At 38.7% G+C, this 19,062-nt stretch overlaps 1 protein-coding gene and 1 non-coding gene across 4 annotated transcripts in view; both read right to left on the bottom strand.

The window, feature by feature from the left end:
• SAMD13 (sterile alpha motif domain containing 13) overlaps positions 1 to 1,475 on the bottom strand; it is a 73,414-nt gene extending 71,939 nt beyond the window's left edge. For all 3 annotated transcript variants that reach the window (XM_078332339.1, XM_078332334.1, XM_003733481.6), the window contains exon 1: positions 1,387 to 1,475. In XM_078332339.1, the coding sequence (XP_078188465.1) occupies positions 1,387 to 1,396 (10 nt within the window). In that variant the 5' untranslated portion in view covers positions 1,397 to 1,475. The remainder of the gene's footprint in view (positions 1 to 1,386) is intronic.
• Positions 1,476 to 18,558: 17,083 nt separating this feature from the next.
• Positions 18,559 to 18,695, bottom strand: LOC118143475 (small nucleolar RNA SNORA2/SNORA34 family). Its single transcript, XR_004727687.1, has one exon. It is a non-coding gene; the product is annotated as a small nucleolar RNA SNORA2/SNORA34 family (small nucleolar RNA).
• Positions 18,696 to 19,062: the final 367 nt, after the last annotated feature.

Genomic DNA, 19,062 nt, shown 5'->3' with positions numbered 1-19,062 from the left:
CAGCTCTTCCTTAAGACACGGCCACAGGAGAAAGGATTCTCTGAAGTTTTTCCAAGCATCTCTTCCTACATATACAAAGGGACATCCCCTCCCATCTGGCCTGCTGTGATCAAAAGTTTGCCTGTGACACAAGAGTAAAGTTTCAGAAGATGTTGTAGGAAGTTAATACCATTTTATAAAAAGTGAGCCCCAAAGACACTCTAATTTTTGACAACAGGAGGTTTCATGTACCAGCTAGTTTCTAACTTTGGTAGTAAACTGTCACTTGTGAATATAAATATATATACACACACACACACACACACACACTAGTACTCACACACTGCCTCCAACAAACTGTTTGACATCAATCCTTTGCTGATAAAAAAAGACATGTGCGTAGTGTGTAGCATTAAGTGTGGTGTGTGATGTGTGCACTATCTGGTGTATTTTGTGTGTGGGTGTGGTAGGTATGTGGGGTATGTGTGTATGTGGTGTGTGGGGATGAGGGAGAGAGGCAACCAAACAAGACCTTCTGATCCAGCACATTATGGGATATGCTGAGATAACTTTGGAGATCCTGAAATCTCCAAATTATATACTGAAATAACTTTGGCGTCAGGATTGTGGAGCAGAACTTTAGACCCACTTGGGAATGAGCTCAGGTAGCTGGAGGAGAGGCGGTATGGAAGGGCTGCAAGCTGTTGACTTTGATTGGCTTCTTTTCTAGATCAGCTTTCATCCCCCAGGCAAAAAGGACTCGCCTAGGGAGTCCCAAAGGAGCCGCCGGTCCCTGCCTCCCGGGATCCGACCCCAGGCGCGTCGAGCCTGAAGCCTTCCGACGGCAGAGCCGACCTCTCTGCGCCGGGAATGGAGTCTCAGGGGCAAGTGAGAACTGGCATGGAGATGGGACGGTTGGGACTGAAGACGCCAGGCTGCCTCTGGGATCAGCAGCGCCGGCCGAGAGCCACGCGACTCTCTGTGGCATTGGCGACACAGCGGGGAAAGTTTCTGGCTAAGACTTTCACGGAGAGACGGTTCGCTGGCGTTTAGTGTGGGGGCTCCCCGGGGAAGCTGGCCTTTGGAAAGTGGAGTGTGGAGGTGTGGCGCTCGCGGGGCACCCCTCCGAGTCTTGCCACCACCCCGTCCAGCTCCCCGAGCCCTGCCAGCAGCCCCAGACGAGCCCCGGCTCTCCGTGGGGCAGGGCACTATTCTGCCCCCAATTCCACGCCAGGGTGAGAGCCCATGCCCGTGGGTGCACGAGCTGCAGGAGCACTGGACACACGGCCGAGATGAGGGAGGGCAGGGCGGTTTTCACTGCGGCATTCTTCGTTTGTTTTTTTCATCCTGGAGAGAGGAGAGGACGGGCGCCTTCCCAAGCCCTGGCCGCACAAGCGGATCACTTACCTCCCCGCATGGCCGCGCCGGGAGGTTTGCCCCGCGCGCGAGGAGCTCGGTGGCCGCCACGCGCAAAGCCCCGGTGCAGCCGGCCGGACGCGCGCGGCACGCCGGGAATTGTAGTCCACCCCGGGTCGGCGGGGGTCGGAGGGGTGGAAGCCCCCGGGAAGAGGGACGGCCAGGACTAGAAGGGACAGGAACCTGGGCAGGACTTTGTGAATGCAAGGGAAGATGTTTGCAAAAACTTCAAACTTCGAGGGTGCTGGGGGGAGGGGAACCCTCCTCGAGAGATTTTTAAAGTGAGAAAATACTATTTTCTTCCTGTCTTACTCGCTTATGTCAACCTCAATGAAGTTTTAAGCTGGACTCTGGCAGTAATGTTAAGTAGAGATTTTCCTGGCCAACATCAATATTACTTAGGGCTCTATTCTCCCTTCACCTTGAACACACATGTGCCATTCTCTGCTTGGATGCACACAGAATATTCTTGCTCACAGAGTAACTCAGTTGAAGCCCTGAGCATGTAAAAGGAGGGTGAATAGTTAGTTGCACCTTACACGTGCAGGGTGCTTTATAGCTCTCTTTACAAGGCACTTTGTACTTGATTGGTTCATTATATCAGAACCATAAAGCAACCCTGAGAGTTAGAGAAAAGCTAAAGATGCAGGGAGTTTTGTGTATCTGCATCTGCAGAGGTTGGAGCTATCCTGTGTATTCATTTCTTTTTCCAGCCTCTCTTAGCAGCTGGGAAGAGAGACTGGAGAGAAAGAGGGCTGGGGACAGATGTGGACATGGTGGAAGAAGGAGCCTGTAGTGAAGGACTTCCTTGAAATGGCTAACAAGTAAATCTTTAAGGAAATAAGTAAAACCAAAAGAAGGACTCATGGGTTGGAAGAATGGAAGGAGAAGGAAAAGGCAGATGGGACAGGGATAGACATTGAAGATTGCAAACAGGCTAGAAGCAAAGAAAGATAAACATTAAGATTGCAAACAGCTAGAAGCAAAGAAAGCAAAAACAAACAGGGTTTTTAGAAGCCAAAGACCTTGGATTCCTGGTGTTGTAATTTCTGAGCTACCTCTGTGAACTTAGGTAAATTCTTTAATCTCCCAAACCTCTTTTGCCTCATCTGTAAAGTTAAAAAAAAAAAAAGTTCTGACTTTATGATGTAGCTGTGCATATTAAAAGAGACAGGAAGCACATAGTATAGTTCCTGGCATATGATAGGCAATTAATGTTAGCTACTATTATTATCTGCAGAAATTCCCTTTGTGTAAGTATCAAAAAATAAATTGGAGTGGAAGTACCAGTTAGGAGGCTGTGACAATACTCTAAGCTACTGACAAGGATAGCTTCAACTACATTGATAGAAAGGCAACTATGTTGCCATGAGATAGAGAAAATGGACAGAGAGTGCAATCAGTTGGATGTACGGAAGGAAGAATGAATCAAATTGGTTGTTACTTCTAGATTAAGTAGATGATGTTGCCATTCTCATAAATTGATACAACTGATGGAATAACAGGATTTGGAGGAAGAGAACTACTGGCCTTCCTCATTTTATTGTGCTTTGCTTTATTGTAGTTCACAGACTGTGGTTTTTTCGTTTATTTCACAAATTAAAGGTTTTTGGCAACCCTGTGTTGAGCAAGTCTATTGGTGCAATTTTCCAGCAGTATGTGCTCACTTCATGTCCCTGTCACATTTGGGGCATTCATGTTAAATTTTGAACTTTTTCATTTTTCTTGTATCTAGTATGGTGATCTGTGATCATTGATCTCTGATGTTATGATTGTAATTGTTTTAGGGTGCCACAGCCGATGCCCATTAATCTACAAATGTTGTGTGTGTTCTGACTGCTCCATCTACCAGCTATTCCCTGCCTCTCTCCATCTCCTGGGCCTCCCTATCCCTGAGACACAACAATATTGAAATTTGGCCAATTGATATCCTTACAGTAGCCTCTTAAGTGTTCAAGTGAAAGGAAGTCATACTTCTCTCACTTCAAATCAAAGCTAGAAATGATAAACTTACTGGGGAAGGCATGTCAGAAACCCAGATAGGCCAAAAGCTAGGTGTCTTGTGGCAAACACTTAGCCAAATTGTGAATGCAAACAAAAAGTTCTCGAAGGAAATTAAAAGTGCTATCCTAGTGCATACCTGAATGATAAGAAAATGAAACAGCCTTATTCCTGATATGCAGAAAATTTTAGTGGTCTGCATAGAGGATCAAACCAGCCCCAACATTCCTTTAAGCCAAAGCCTAGTCAGGAGGAAGGCCCTAACTCAAGGCTGAGAGAGGTAATGAAACTGTAGAAAAGTTTGAAGCTAGCAGAGTTTGGTTCACGAGGTTTAAGAAAAGAAGCATAACATAACAGTACAAGGTGAAGAAGCAAGTGCTGATGGAGAAGCTGTAACAAGTTATCCAGAAGATCTAGCAAAGATAGATGGAGGCGGCTACAATAAACAGCAGTTTATCAATGTAGACTTAATAGCCTATTGGAAGAAGATGCCATCTAAGACTTCTCTAACCAGAGAGAAGTCAAAGCCTGACTTCAGAGCTTCAAAGGACAGACCTATTAGGGGCTAATGCACCCAGCGACCTTAAGTTTAAGCCAATTTTTATTTACCCTTATGAAAATTCTAGGGCCCTCAAGAATTATGCTAAATTGACTTTATTTGTGCTTTATAGATGAAACAAAAAGGCCTGGGCGACAGCCTATCTGTTTACAATATGGTTTCCTGAATATTTTACTCTACTCAGAATATTTACTACTATTCCTGAATAGTTACTACTACTCAGAAATTTTTTTTTTTAAATATTAGTGCTCACTGACAGTGCACCTGCTCACCCAAGAACTCTGATGGAGATGTACAAGAAGATGAATGTTGTTTTCGTGCCAGTTAGTACAACATCCATTCTGCAGCCCATGGAGTAAGCAGCAAATTTGCCTCTCAATTCTCACTATTTAAGAAATCCATTTTATAATGCGATAGCTGCCACAGACAGTGATTCCTCTGATAGAACTGGGCAAAGTAATTAAAAGACTTTTGGAAGGCATTTATCATTTTATATGCCATTAAGAGCAGCCATGATTCGTGGGAGGAGGTAAAAATATAACACTAACATGAGTTTGAAAGAAACTGATTCCAAGCCTCGTGGATAACTTTGAGGGATTCAAGACTCCAATGGATGAAGTCACTGCAGATGTGATAGAAATAGCGAGAGAAGTAGAATTGGAAGTGGAGGCTGAATTGCTGCAATCTCATAATCAAACTTGAGGTGCTTCTTATGATTGAGCAAATAAAGTGGTTTCTTGAGATAGAAACTATTCCTGGCGAATATGCTATGAACATTGTTCAAATGACAACAAAGAATTTAGAATATTGTCTAAACATAGCTGATAAAGCAGCATCAATGTTTTAGAGGATTGACTCCAATTCTGAAAGAAGTTTTATGTGATAAACAATGCTGTTAAATAGCATCACATGCTACAGGGAAATCGTTCTTTAAGGGAAGAGTCAATTGATGTGGCAAACTTTACTGTTATCTTAAGAAACTGCCACAGCCATGCCAACCATCAGCAATCTGCCATCCTGATCACTCACCAGCCATCAACGTTAAAGCAAGACCCTCCACCAGCAGATTATGACTTGCTGGAGGCTTTAAGATCATTACCATTATTTTTAGCAATAAAGTGTTTTTTAAATTAAGGTAAGTGCTTTTTAAAAGATATAATGCTATTACACACTGAATAGAATACAGTATAGTGTACACATAACACTTATATGCACTGGGAAACCAAATCTTGTTTGTGACTTGTTTTATTGCAATATTTGCTTTATTGAGGTGGTCTGGAACTGAACCCACAATGTTCCCAAGGTAGACCTGTAGTTTGATTTTGGACATGCATAACTTAAGGCTTTCTCTGTGTGAATGACCAAGTGGCAGTTGGAAATGTTGATTTGGTTTTTCATGTACAAATGGCACTTTGAGAGTCAATTACTTAGGAGAGGAAGTTGAACAGCATGTGGAGAGGAAAAAGGAAGGACAGCAGGGTGGGCAGGGTGAGGTGAGAAGTTAGATAATGATACCAGGCAGGAATTGGTTTAGGAGGAAAGGAAGGCTGCAGGGCTGCAGTGACATGGGATGCAAAAGAGGATGAAGAGATGAGGAGCAGTTTCTCAACAGGTCAAATGCTCTAGAGAGGTAGCCAATGACAAGAAAAGAGGCCTCTGGATTTATAGATCAAAAATCTATTGGGATGGAACTGCTTCCAGGGGTTCTTTTGGAAATTTAGCAGTGATTTTACTTGTCCCAGTGATTATGGAGTGTATTAGTGTGTTTTCACACTGATATAAAGAAATATCCAAGACTGGATAATTTATAAAGGAAAGGGTTTAATTGACTCACTGTTCTGCATGGCTGGGGAGGCCTCAGGAAACTTACAATCATGGAGGTAGGAGAAGCATACACCATCTTCACCAGGTGGCCAGAAAGAGAGAAGTGCTGTGAAGGAGGAACTTCCAAACACTTATAAAACCATCAGATCTGGTGAGAATTCACTCACTATCATGAGAACAGCATGGGGAAAGCTGCCTGCATGATCCAATACCTGTCTCCCTTGACACACGGGGATTACAATTTGAAATGAGATTTGGGTGGAGACACAGAGCCAATCCATATCAGGGAGCAGGGCACTACTGGAATATAGTTAGTGGGATCGAAAATACTAGACACCTTCCACTGACCAGGACAGTTCTGCACAGCAAAGGATTGTCCTGCATCCTGTGTGAGCTGGTTGTCCCACTGCTCATTCATGCAGTTAAAAAATTTTTTTATAATTTTCTGAGCCTAAAATCTATTTTTATATATAAACATAAACTGTTTTCCACACAGTTTTAAGATATATCAAATTTTCCTGGAATGCTGTAAATCAAAGGGCAATATCATTTATAGAATTTGAATTACCAATACAGTTCATTTTGTGGCTGTCTCCTTCATGGTGATTCTGCATATGGAACTAGTATCTGACCACTTTATTGTGTATTCTAGAACATAGACTGAGGTAGATTTAAAATTCCGGACATGGAGAAATTTTGAGAAATTTGGCAAATGGGGAATTTTGGCAAAGAAGGGCAGGAGAAACCTTGGTCCTTAATGTGAAAGGATGCTCTAGGATTGGAATTAGGAGATAGCTTGAAGTGAAGAGGCCACTCGATGCAGAAATGTGAAAATTCAGAACAGAGGATGTAACTGATGTAACATTTTCCTAGAGAAGAAGGAACTACTAATTGTTGATCTTTGGAAGAAAAGTGTTACAGTTTCTTCATATAAGAAAATGAAAAGGCTGGGCTCGGTGACTCATGCCTGTAATCCCAGCAGTTTGGGAGGCTGAGGCGGGCAGATCATTTGTGGCCAGGAGTTTAAGAACAGCCTGGCCAACATGGCGAAACCTCCTCTCTACTAAAATGACAAAAATTAGCCGGGCGTGGTGGTGGGTGCCTTTAATCCCAGCTACTCAGGAGGCTGAGGCAGGAGAATTGCTTGAACGTGGGAGGTGGAGCTTGCAGTAAGCTGAGATCACGCCACTGGACTCCAGCCTGGGTGACAGAGTGAGTCACTGTCTCAGAAAAGAAAAAAAGAAAGAAAAAGAAAAGAAAGCAAATGGAATGATTTAGGAATATTGAGGAAAATTCTAAAGAGGAAAGGTGGTAGAACATTTAAAGATTTTTTTTTAATTTATTGTGAAAATACACTGTGGTAAAAAATTAAAACAATCAGAAACTTAAAATAGAAAGTGAAAATGGCCAATAAACCCATTCCTAAAATAATCCCTGTTAAATGGTATATATTTTCTAAATGTTTATCCTGTGCGTATGACTTCTTGTTGTAAATGTTACATGAGGTATTAATCCATTCTTTCATTGCTATAATGAAATACCTGAGACTGGATAATTTATAAAGGAAAGAGGTTTAATTGGCTCATGGTTCTGCAAGTTGTACAGGAAGCAAAGCATAATGTTGGCGTCTGCTTGGCTTCTGAGGATGCTTCTGGAAGTTTAAATCATAGCAGAAGGTGAAGGGGCAGCAAGCCCGTCATATAGCCAGAGCAGAAGCAAGAGAGAGTGGGTGCCACACTTTCAATCAGCCAGATCTCAGAAGGATTCATTCACTATTGTGAGGACAGCACCAAGGGGATGATGCAAAACCATTAATGAGAAATCCACCGACATGATTCAGTCACCTCTCACCAGGCCCCATCTCCAACACTGAGGATTGCAATTCAACGTGAGATTTGGGCAGGAAAACACATCCAAACCATATCACGTGAGTACGTAAAATATTAGTATTTTTTATTTGCAGGCTCTCAGGTTAATAATAAATAATAATTTATTAAGCATCTATTACATAATATTATTGGCTCAATCTTTTTGATAATTGTTATTAACATCTTCCATATAATATATATTTTTTATTCATTGTTCAAGAATAAAAAGAAATTTGTTAAAGTCTCTTAACATTTATCTTGCTGTTTTCTCTTATTTCTTGAAGGTTTGCTTTATGTATTTTAATGTTACGTTATTTGATACATAAACATTTATATTAGTAATTTCTTTATTGTGAGCTGTGTCATTTGCCATTATAAAGTGACTTTCTTTGTTCCATGTAATGCTTTTTAATGGCTTATTGTATCCCACTTGAAATTATTTGAATTAGGTATGTTTATTATCTCAGTCATGTGTTTATTTTTTTGAATTCGCATTGTTCTTTTTTGCTCTTTTGCTTACGATCTGTGCTTTCCTTGTTTTTGTTTTGTCTTGGTTTAATTTGTATCTTCCTCTACATTTTAGTGTCAGAGATAAACAAAGCTGGACAATAGTTAAAGTGGCAAGGACAGGCTTTACTCAGCAATGACCGTTGCAACAGAGATAAGCATTCAGCGGGAACTGAAATCTGATTTGTACAGAGATGACCACCTAAAACAGGAGTAGGACAAGGGGTGAGTGAGTGCTCAGGAGAGTCAGAGAAGTGAAGCATTACAAAGGGTTGCACATCATAAAGTGGTAAAGCCAGCTGTTTCTAGTAGGTTATAGTTACAGACGTTAGGATTCTATCTTCCTACAGACTGGGAGACACAGGCCCTATTCTTCTGGATGATTATATTTCAAAGAAATGGCTTTCAGGTCCTTGAGAAAGGCACTCCTGAGTTGTAGGAGATACATGTACATCTCAGAAACAGGAAGGAGTCACAGTTGCAAGCCATTTTTAGTAAATGTTCTAAGAAAGGGTGGTCAGGGGCCTACTGCCAGGTGTTGGCTAAAACAAATAGTAAATTATTTTGGCATCCTTGAGCTTTCTCAGTGAGGCACTTTAAGAGGAGCTACTGTCCACCTAGGGATGTGTCCTTGAACTGTTAGAAAGCATGTTAGTTTTTGTACAAGTCTGTATAGGCCAAGATTGGTAACTTACCAAGAAGAGGGCTTAGAGGAGAAGCGCTAGAGTCTGGTCAGTGAAAACATTTGTCATTAGTTATTTATTGCTTTATAACAAACTACCCCAAAACTTAGCAGCTTATAACAACACACACTCATTATCTCACACTATCTGTGGGTCAGGGGTCCTGGTGTCGCTTAGTTGAATCCTCTGCTTTAGGGTCTCTTACACAGCTATAATCAAGGTAATGGATAGGGCTCTTCTCCACTGAAGGCTAGATTTGGGGAGGATCTGCTTTCAAGCTCACCCATATGGCTGGAGCCCAGATTTGGTTCCTTATGGAACCAAAGGCCTTAGTTTTGCCAAATGGGCTTCTCCTTAGGGTAGCTCACAGCATGGCGGCTGGCTTCATCAACGCAAGGGGTATGCAGGAAGAGTCAGAGTCAGAGTGTAAGCAAGACAGAAGTCCTAGCCCTCTATAGCCCAACCTCAGATGGGAAATCCTATCACTTTTGCCACATTCTTTTTGGTAAAGGCAAGTAATTAGATCTAAAATAACACAAGGGCATGAATGCCAGGAGGTAGGGACAACTGGGAGCTGTTTAAGAAGTCTACCTACCCCACTCTGGCCACTGGGGAGTTGTAAAGTCTGTTTTAAATAACATGCTAACATTTGTGTCTTTCAATTAAGTTTAGAAATGCAATGATGATGATGAAATCAGTCTACTTAAATTCTTCTCTTTCCACCTCTTAGTTTGGAAAGCAAATCTGATTCTTGTTTCAGTCTATTGTCATCAAAATATTATGGTTTATATATTATGTAATTTTTCTTTTAAGTATTAAAACAACCGTCTTTAATTTTTATTACATAAAATGCTGATTATTTAAATATGTGTAGTGGACTTAAAGCTCAGGGCTCAACCTTTTGTACATCATGACTTTCTCATTCATAAATTTTATTTTATGGTTACTTATGTTTACTGTCTTAACTTTTTTTCCTGACAGATTTTTCAGAAGTTCATAAATTCTATTTTTCTTGAATTCTTGCATATTTGAGAATTTATTTCTGACACTATTACACATGAAGATGGTTAGACCAGGTATGGAATGTTTTTTCTTCCTATGTTTGTTAATCATTGTTCCATTTTCTTCTTGCATTGAACATTTCTTAGAATATTCCTGATTTCTTTGTTTACAAAGATGACCTTTTTCCTTCCGCCTAGATGACTATAGGATTCTATTTCTTTTAGTCCTTAAAGTTCTAGGAAAAAAGCTTTTATTAAATTTGATTGGAATATGGTGAGCCTTTTCAAAATTCAATTTGAAAACCTATTTTAGTTAATAACATTATTCTATTGTATAGTTTTTTCATTTCTGTTTGCTCATTCACATCTTCAAAGATAGCAGTCACTCAAATTTTAGTTCTCCATTGCCCGTGGTCTACATCTTTCATCTCCTTTCTGATCACCTTTTATTTTCCACCAAATTCCATGGGATTATTTTCTTCAATAGCTTGCCCTTCATGTCCAGCTTTCTGCAGTTTAAATTCTACTCCTTGATGCTTTTAATATGGTTTGCAGTGATTTAATTTCTTCTCATTTGATTCCTCTGCTTTTCTAGATTTCTCTTATTTTTACTGTTTCATGGGTTCTGTGATATTTTTTTTTCCAGATTAAAAAAAAAAAATCCACCCAAACTTTCTGAAGGAAATCAGTAAGATTTGCTCAAGAATAAAGGGAGTGATTTCTTTGTTTTTCCCTCTGTTTATCTGAGTACCATTTGAATCATCCACTTACACTGTAAACTGGAGTACTAATATTGATGGCTTATAATGTTTGGTTAGTCACTCCGTGATGGATGACCTGGGTCAGGGGAAAATTTGCTATGAATAAGGAAGAGACTCAGGAAGAGATTCATCATTCTTTTTTCCTACTTATTACCCACTTTTCCCCACAAAGTATTGGGACTTGTAATAATATGAAAAGCAATTTGAAAAACTAACATCAGAAAGAAAATACCAACACAAGAGAAGTAAAAAAATGAAGATATGTAGCTGTAGCATTCCACAAAGTTATTAAAATTAACTTATAGTGAAATGTTTAAGCTTCCTGACAACCAAATCAAAAAGAAACATGTAATTAGATATATGATTTTCATTGACTCCAAAAGAAAATCTAACAGTTATTAAAGGGGGAACATGTAACATTTCTGAAAAAAAAGCAAATTAGGTATGATTCTTAGTGAATTTTATTTAGTGAATCCAGTAGTACCATTCATTAAGCCATTTCTTCTTGCTCAGCTTAGTAAAAGCTGAAAACATAACATCAAAACACAGTCCAGAGAAAGCCAGTTCCTGTGTTTCTAAGACAGTAGGATCCAAGCTTATTTGGTAGGTAAAATCTCTCTGGAAGAAGATACTGTTAATGTATTGAATCATGTCCCCCAAAAAGATATGTTGAAGTCCTAAGCCCCAGAACCTCAGAATGTGACCTTATTTGGAAATAGGGTTATAGCATATGTAAGTAGGGTCATATTGGAGTAGGAAGGATACTAATCCAACATGACTGGTATCCTTGTAAGAGGAGGAAAGACAAAAGAAGGGAATGCCATGTGAAGACAAAGAGACACAGAGGAAAGACAGAAGTAGGAACTGAAGTTGTGCCGTCACAAGGAAAGGAACACCAGGAGCTACAAGAAGCTGGAAGAGGCAAGGAAAGATCTTCCTCTAGAAGCTTCAAAGGGAGCGTGGCTCTGCCAGCCCCTTTATTTCAGAATTCTGGCCTCAGACTGCGAGAGAATAAATTTCTGTTGTTTTAAGCCACCGGAACTAATACAGATAAACTTCATGTCATTCAACAATGTTTTATAAGTACTAGCTCTTTCAGTCAAAATTTGGTAGGTGTTGGACATGATGGTTCCATATGCTTTAAATTTTAAACCTGCAAATATCGGTAAAGTTGACATCCTTGTGAACATTGGGACACCTGAGGTTCACACTTGGGCTGTTAGTCATCACACTACATGTGGGGAAGGGCCGAGTGTATACTTTAAAACAAGCCCAGAATTATTATTGGTGATAGTTTTTCTCCTCCTCCTCCTCCTCTTCATTCTTCTTCTCAGTGTGGAATCTCTTTTATCATATGTAATAAATGAACATTACAGTCTAAAGAGTTTACAAAACAGTTGATACCTATGCTTACTATAAGAATTGGAGTGACATATATTATTAGCTATAAATCAGTTAGAAATGCAGGATAATTTTAGGTGGTTGATATACCAAGATTTATATATAAATTTATATAAATAAATAAGTATATATATAAATGTATATATACCAAGTATATGGATAGGAAGCTGAATTCTCTGTGGAAACCACTCCTAGTCATTGAAAAGTCATCCCTAAAATACAGGCTACCTGCCCTCATGTCCTCTTAGTGGGAAGGATGCATTTACAGATTTTCTAAAAATTGTCTTCCTTCCTTCCGTTATTTCTTCCTGTATAGAGGTTTTTATTCCCAGGCAGTGGGTATTAAGAAGCAAAAGTTTGTACAGCCTCATCACTTTATTCAAAGGTCAAACTTTTGGACATTCTCCAAAACACAGCTGCAGTCTAGAAATATGGAAAGAGGGATAGCTCTCTGGGCATTAGAAAGATTCATAAATCTTCTGAATTAAAATAATGAAGATTTTTGTAGAAAGATGACCAATTGAAGACAAGCTCACTGACAAGAGAAAAATACATTAAACAGCAAATATAAGATGATATTTGTTTACTTACGATAGTGGATATTCTAAAGGTGAACCAGCATCAGACATCTAGGGACAGGGAAGTACCCAGGGGTATGTTTCTTATATCCCAAGGTATATAAACAATCTGAAATAATAAAAATACAAGTACAAATATAGAGAGAGGACTTCTACCCTAAAGAACTTAACATGAGTAATAAAATATATAGAACTTTTAAATGTAAGGATAAATTTAAAACTAAAATGTACAATGGAAATATAAATTCGAGGAAGAAGAAAGTGACCATAAAAATGTCTATCATATCTGAAAAAGAACAAAATAGAACTTATATAAATTAAAAAATAAACAGATTGGAATTAAAAGCGATAACAGGGGACCGGTCCACAGCTGAAGATAGAATTTAAGAGTGTTAATTAGAGACCAGAAGACCTTACACACATGCAGCACAAGGAGATGGGGGCTGGGAAATATGACAGAGGCTGAGGGGCTTGGAAGGCAGGGCAAAGTGAGATGCTTCAACACGTGTAACCAAAATTTTTAAAGAGGTGATAACAGAGGAGAGGATGAGGTAATAACTGAAGAAACAATGAATGAGACATTTTTAGAAATGATTAAAGATAACCTCAGATTCCAAAACCTACAAACACACACACACACACACACACGCGCGCGCCCCTAAATACATTGTTAAAAAACTTCAGAATGCCAAAGACAAAGCGATGACATTAAAATTAGCTGAAGAGAAAATAAAACAGCCAATAAACGAACGGCAATTAGATAACTGGCTTCTCAGCAACAAAAATATAAGACAAATTGTGGGAAAATATTTTTAATGTACTGAGAGAGTAACTCTCTAATGGGATTATTTATCCATTAAAATTATTTGGTCAGAATATGTTACATTATGCCTTGGTAACAAATTAACTCTGAAACCTCTGTGGCTTAACAAGTATATTTATCTCTCATGTTACACATCCAGTATGGGTCATGTGGAATTTTAATCGGCTTGGCATGGTGACTTACGCCTGTAATTCCAGCACTTTGGGAGACTGAGGCGGGCGGATCACCTGAGGTCAAGAGTTCAAGACCAGCCTGGCCAACATGATAAAACCCCATCTCTACTAAAAATAAAAAAAAATTAGTCGGACATGGTGGTCCTGTAGTCTCAGCTACTCATGAGACTGAGGCAGGAGAATCACTTGAACCTGGTAGGCAGAGGTTACAGTGAGCCGAGATCGCACCATTGCACTCCAGCCTGGGGAACAAAAGTGAAACTCCATCTCAAAAAAAAAAAAAAAAAAAGGTAATTTAATTGATTGAAAAGAGGCAAGAAGGAGAAAAAAAAAAAAAAAAAAAAAAAACAGAAAAGCCTGAAAAAATAGAAAGTTAAAAAACTGATGACAGTAGTAAATATAAATATATCAGTGAAATAAACCCAGTTGAAAGGGAAGTTGTGAGATTGGATTAAAAACATCTATTAGATAAAAAACAAAATCTGTGTTTATGCTTTTTATAAGAGACATATCTAAGACATTAAGAAAGAATAGTTGAAAGTAAAAGAATAGAAAAATATGTTTCAGGCAAATATTAAGCAAAAAGAGCTGGAATATCTATATATGTAAAATAGATTTTAGAGCAAGAAAAAAACCTTACAACAAACAAAAGAGATCATTTAATAATGATAAGAGGTTTAATTCACCAGGTGGAAAAAATTCTAAAATTTAAAACTTGATAATATAGCTTCAGTAAAATAAAGGGAAATCTGACATATTTACAAAGAGATACTCGAATTCTCTACTATTGTGAGTCATTAAATATAGCTATCTCAATAATTGATAGATAAAATGAACCAAAAAGCATTAAGGGTATGATTAATTTGAAAAATACAGAAAGCTTAACCTACTGAACATATAGATTTCTGCACTCCAAATTAAGGTATACAAATTGGTTTTGGTTATGCAAGAAATACTACAATAATTGGTTATGAATTAGGCCATAAATGAAGTCTCAACCAATTTTAAGAAACTGATCTTAAACACGTTGTATTTTTTAAATCACAATTCAGTTAATAAAGATATCTTTAGCTAAAAAACAATGTCTTAAAAATTTAGAAAATTGGAAAACACTTTTGAATAACTCATCAATCAAGGAGTATATCATAATGCAAAATAGAAAGTGCTTAGGATTGAACAATGATAAAATCCAAAAACTTTACTAACTTCACTAAAACAAATGGTTAAAAGGGACTTAAAGGAAATTTTAAGTCATAAATGCTTATATTAGAAACTGAGAAAGGCTGAATATTGCTGAGCTAAGCATCCATGAGAAATTATTTTAAAAATAGAACTAATTTAAAGAGAGCAGAAGAAAGAAAATAATAAAGATAAGCCTGGAAATTAATGTTATAGAAAACACGAATAAAATAGAAAAGATCAACAATGCCAAAATTAAGGTTTTCAAAGAAGTGAGTGAAATTGACAAATTGGTCTGGCCTGGTTGAACTAAAAGAAAGAAGAAAAAAGGAGGAGGAGGAAGAAGAAGACAAAGATGACAACAAAAATGTTAGGAATTTAAAAAATTCAGAGATTAAGAAAATGGTAAACTAGTACAAACAACTTGGTGTCACGTTTGAAAATTTAGAAAAAATGGTCAAATTATTAGAAAAAACGTAACGTACCAAACAAACTCAGGAAGAAATAGCAATTCTGAGTCATTGTAAGGCCCTTGAAGAAATTGGTTCACCAATTAAAAAATCTTACACAAAGACCTGGCCCAGATGACTTTATAGGTGAATATTAATAAACACCTTAAAAACAAGTAAGGCACACTTCAAAAACTTGAAATAAGGAAAAACACCCCAATAAAACATATGCTGGCCTCATTCCATGCAAAAATATGTATTTTATATAGTAAAACAAATCAGGATAATACAAGAGAGGAAAAATGACAAACCAACTTCACTCATGAGTGTACGACAAAACTCTGCAAAGAAGTATAAAAATGTAATCCAGCAATGCACAGAAGATAGCATATTATGATTAAATACATTTAAAGAATGCATTTAAATACATTATTTAAGCAGATATTTACTTTCAAACACAGGATGGTCTAACTTTATAAAATCAAATAAATACAATTCACTAAATTACAGATCAATAGAGAATAAACACATGCTATTATGAATGGTTGCAGATAAATTATTCCATACAATTTATTTTTTATCCATGTTTAAACAAGCAAGCAAGCAAAAACTCTTAGGCACCTATGTAAATTAAAAGAAGGATAAACACACAATTTAGCAGGGTCGTTTGCCTTTAGTGGAGGAGACAGGCTATACAGTTTGGTGTGGGGCACACATAGGAAATTTCTGTGACATTGCCATTTGCTTACCACACAAGGCTCTTCATGTTCTGGCCCCTCACCATCCCTCTATTGTCACATCCATCCAAACCTCTAAACCCATTATTTATTTCCATCTGTATGAATCTTCCAAAACCACGCATAATGGCACTTCACACCTCCGTGCCTTAGTACACGTTGCTTTCTCTTGGCCAGAAATACTCTTCCTCCCTTCTCCATTTAGCTAATTCCTACTCATCCTTCAAATTCTGGAACTTCGGCCAGGTGCGGTGGCTCAAGCTTGTAATCCCAGCACTTTGGGAGGCCAAGGTGGGTGAATCACGAGGTCAAGAGATCAAGACCATCCTGGTTAACATGGTGAAACCCCGTCTCTACTAAAAATACCAAAAATTAGCTGGGCATGGTGGCGCCTGCCTGTAATCCCAGCTACTCAGGAGGCTGAGGCAGGAGAATTGCCTGAACCCAGGAGGTGGAGGTTGCGGTGAACCGAGATCGCTCCATTGCGCTCCAGCCTGGGTAACAAGAGTGAAACTCCATCTCAAAAAAAAAAAAATTCTGGAACTTCATTTTATACCTTCCCTCAATATTGATTTATAATCCTTTCCTTCCTCTGTAACATTCCATCCTTTCTTATGTCATGGCACTGATTGCACTACACTAAAACCTTCAGTTGGGTCTCATCCTCTAGTAGTCTTTCACAGTAGTAATGTGTTACTTATTGAGCATTCTAGGCAATTTACTTACATTATTTCTAATCCCCAACATAACTGTCGAAGGTACCTATCTTCAGCTACAATTTAAAATTGAGGAAACTGAGGCTGAGAGAGAGGGAGGCCATAAGTCCATGGTCCTATAATTATAATGGAAGCATCACACTCACATCTGGTTCTATAATGTCTTACTGACTCTGTCTCCCCACCACCAGGCACAGTGCCTGAGACTTTCCGGGTTACATGGATGTGGATGGATGGATGGCCTGGGTTGAAATAAATCCTAGTTTAGAAGACAAAGAAAAAAAAAAGCCAAATTTGAAGTCAGATTAAGAAGACTTGTGCTCAAGTTCTGCCTCTACCTCTATCTGCTAAGACAGGAGAGTTTCAAAACAGCTGAGCATGTGCAGACATGATTAGTATGGTAAGTGGTCTTCCTGGGTTGGGGATGACTTTGGCACTGCAGTCTGCAGATCAACAGAGAGGATGGAAAGAGAGTCTGAACTCAGAGGCAGAGTGCCTGTTGGTACAAGTTTTCTTTGCAGAAGAACTATGTTGTCATGCAATATTTATCTTAGATCTTTAGATGGTAAGATAACGATTTGCTATCTCTGTGTACAGCTGTGACAAGAGAGATTGATGTGGAACTTGGTCTCAGAGCTGAGTGGATGCACATTGCCTGCCCTTTGGTTTGTGTCCAAGGCTGCTGTTTTCTGAAAATAGTACCTTATTCTGCCTCTGACTCAGTTCCTTTTTCCTCATATCCTCTCTGGTACATTAATTCTAAGAAAATCAACTCATCTCATTGTTTGCTACATGCCTTTTTTTGTAAAATTTATGAAGTTTGTGAGTTATTACCAAGCTATTTAAACTTTCCTTTATTAATTCCTAGAATTTGGTGTCATGTGAATCAGTGGAAGAAGATACACTTTCTTGTTGCCTCTCTAATGATTTACAAAGTCATGCGGCATCCTTTACCCTGAATCTTTAAGTAATGTGACAGAATCAATCAAAACCATCCCCTTGGAATCCATTCCATTGCCTTTCAGGGTGGGCTTTTCTGCCTCTGGATTAGCATTCTTAACTTGTGTTGACTTGCCGATCCCCTCTTTGCTCCCTCTCCAGGCACTTCTCCCATTTAATGTCTCCCTTTTAAGTGACTATTTAATGGGGCTTTACTGCAGCCCACATAATTGGAAGTGGTGATGCTCCACATTCTGAGCACCTGCAAAGCCTCCCTCTAAGTTCTAGGCAGTTGATGTTCCCAAGTTTCCATTCAGTACCTTGGGTAAGATTCTGCACTCCCTCCAGACCCCCCACCCCTGGACTGTGAAAATTCAACATGAATGATTGCCTTTTTAGCCATTTTTGTATTTTTATTGACTGGTTAGACTCTGGGCATTTAATCCCCTGTAACACAAACTCTCTCAGTTGTACATACTTAAGCCTGTCCATGTCTCACTGACTTACTCTCTCAGTCAATATAGTGTTGGTTGGCTTAACCATGGAACCTATTCTGTTTGCTACATCTAACTTTCTTTTCTCCCTAACAAGAAAGCCAGGAAGCCGGGGGCATCAAGTATCTGGTACATTCAGTGACTTTCTTTTCTTTCCTTTTTTTTCGATTTAGTATTTTCTTATGAAAGTAATACATGCTCATCATCAGTAAGTGGTTCAGAATTGGGAGAACTCCCCAATCCCATCTCCTGCTAACAGTGTGGTAAGTATTATTCCAGTTGTTCTCTAGGCATTTACTAAAATAAAATAAGATGAAATAAAATAAGGTAACATGAAAGTCAAACAAAACACACTATATACACAAATAGAATACTACCAAAAAACACTATTGTATAATTTGACTTTTTTCATTTAATAATTATCGTGATCCTTTTCTATGTCAGTATATTTGTCCATCTTTTTTTCCCTCAAATGTTCCTTTCTAATGAATTGGCCATTACATTTCCAAAGTTATAAAATGGCCAAAAGACCACAGAAAGACAATCATTTAGTCTCCTGCTTTAAACCAACAGCTTCAGTAAACTGCTGACCTTGAATCGGGACCAACCATTCTTTTTAATACCTATGGGATACTTTTACTGGAACACTCTGGCTTCGAGGTATAGCAACCCAACTCATATTACCTTAGGCAAAAAAGAATTTATTGGTTCACAAGAGTAGGAGGCAGAGAGGTGGGGTTGGCCTTGGAGGGTATCAGTCCAGGGACCCAGTGGTATCATGGGGATGCCCTTTCTTTTCATTTCCAGATTGGTACTAATGATTTGTTTGGTTTCCTTCTTTTCTACAGCAAGGAATACTTATGTCATGCAATAGGGACAGAGGGTCACTCCTGCCGATACCTTCTTTTGCATCATCTCACATCTACCTGCCTCCTGGTTGGATAATCCTGAGCTAATTACCTCACCCGTCTAAA

Source organism: Callithrix jacchus, chromosome 7 (assembly GCF_049354715.1).
Source record: "Callithrix jacchus isolate 240 chromosome 7, calJac240_pri, whole genome shotgun sequence".
NCBI lineage: Eukaryota > Metazoa > Chordata > Mammalia > Primates > Cebidae > Callithrix > Callithrix jacchus.
The sequence above is the reverse complement of the archived record's forward strand: the minus strand, read 5'-3'. Positions and strand labels throughout refer to the sequence as shown.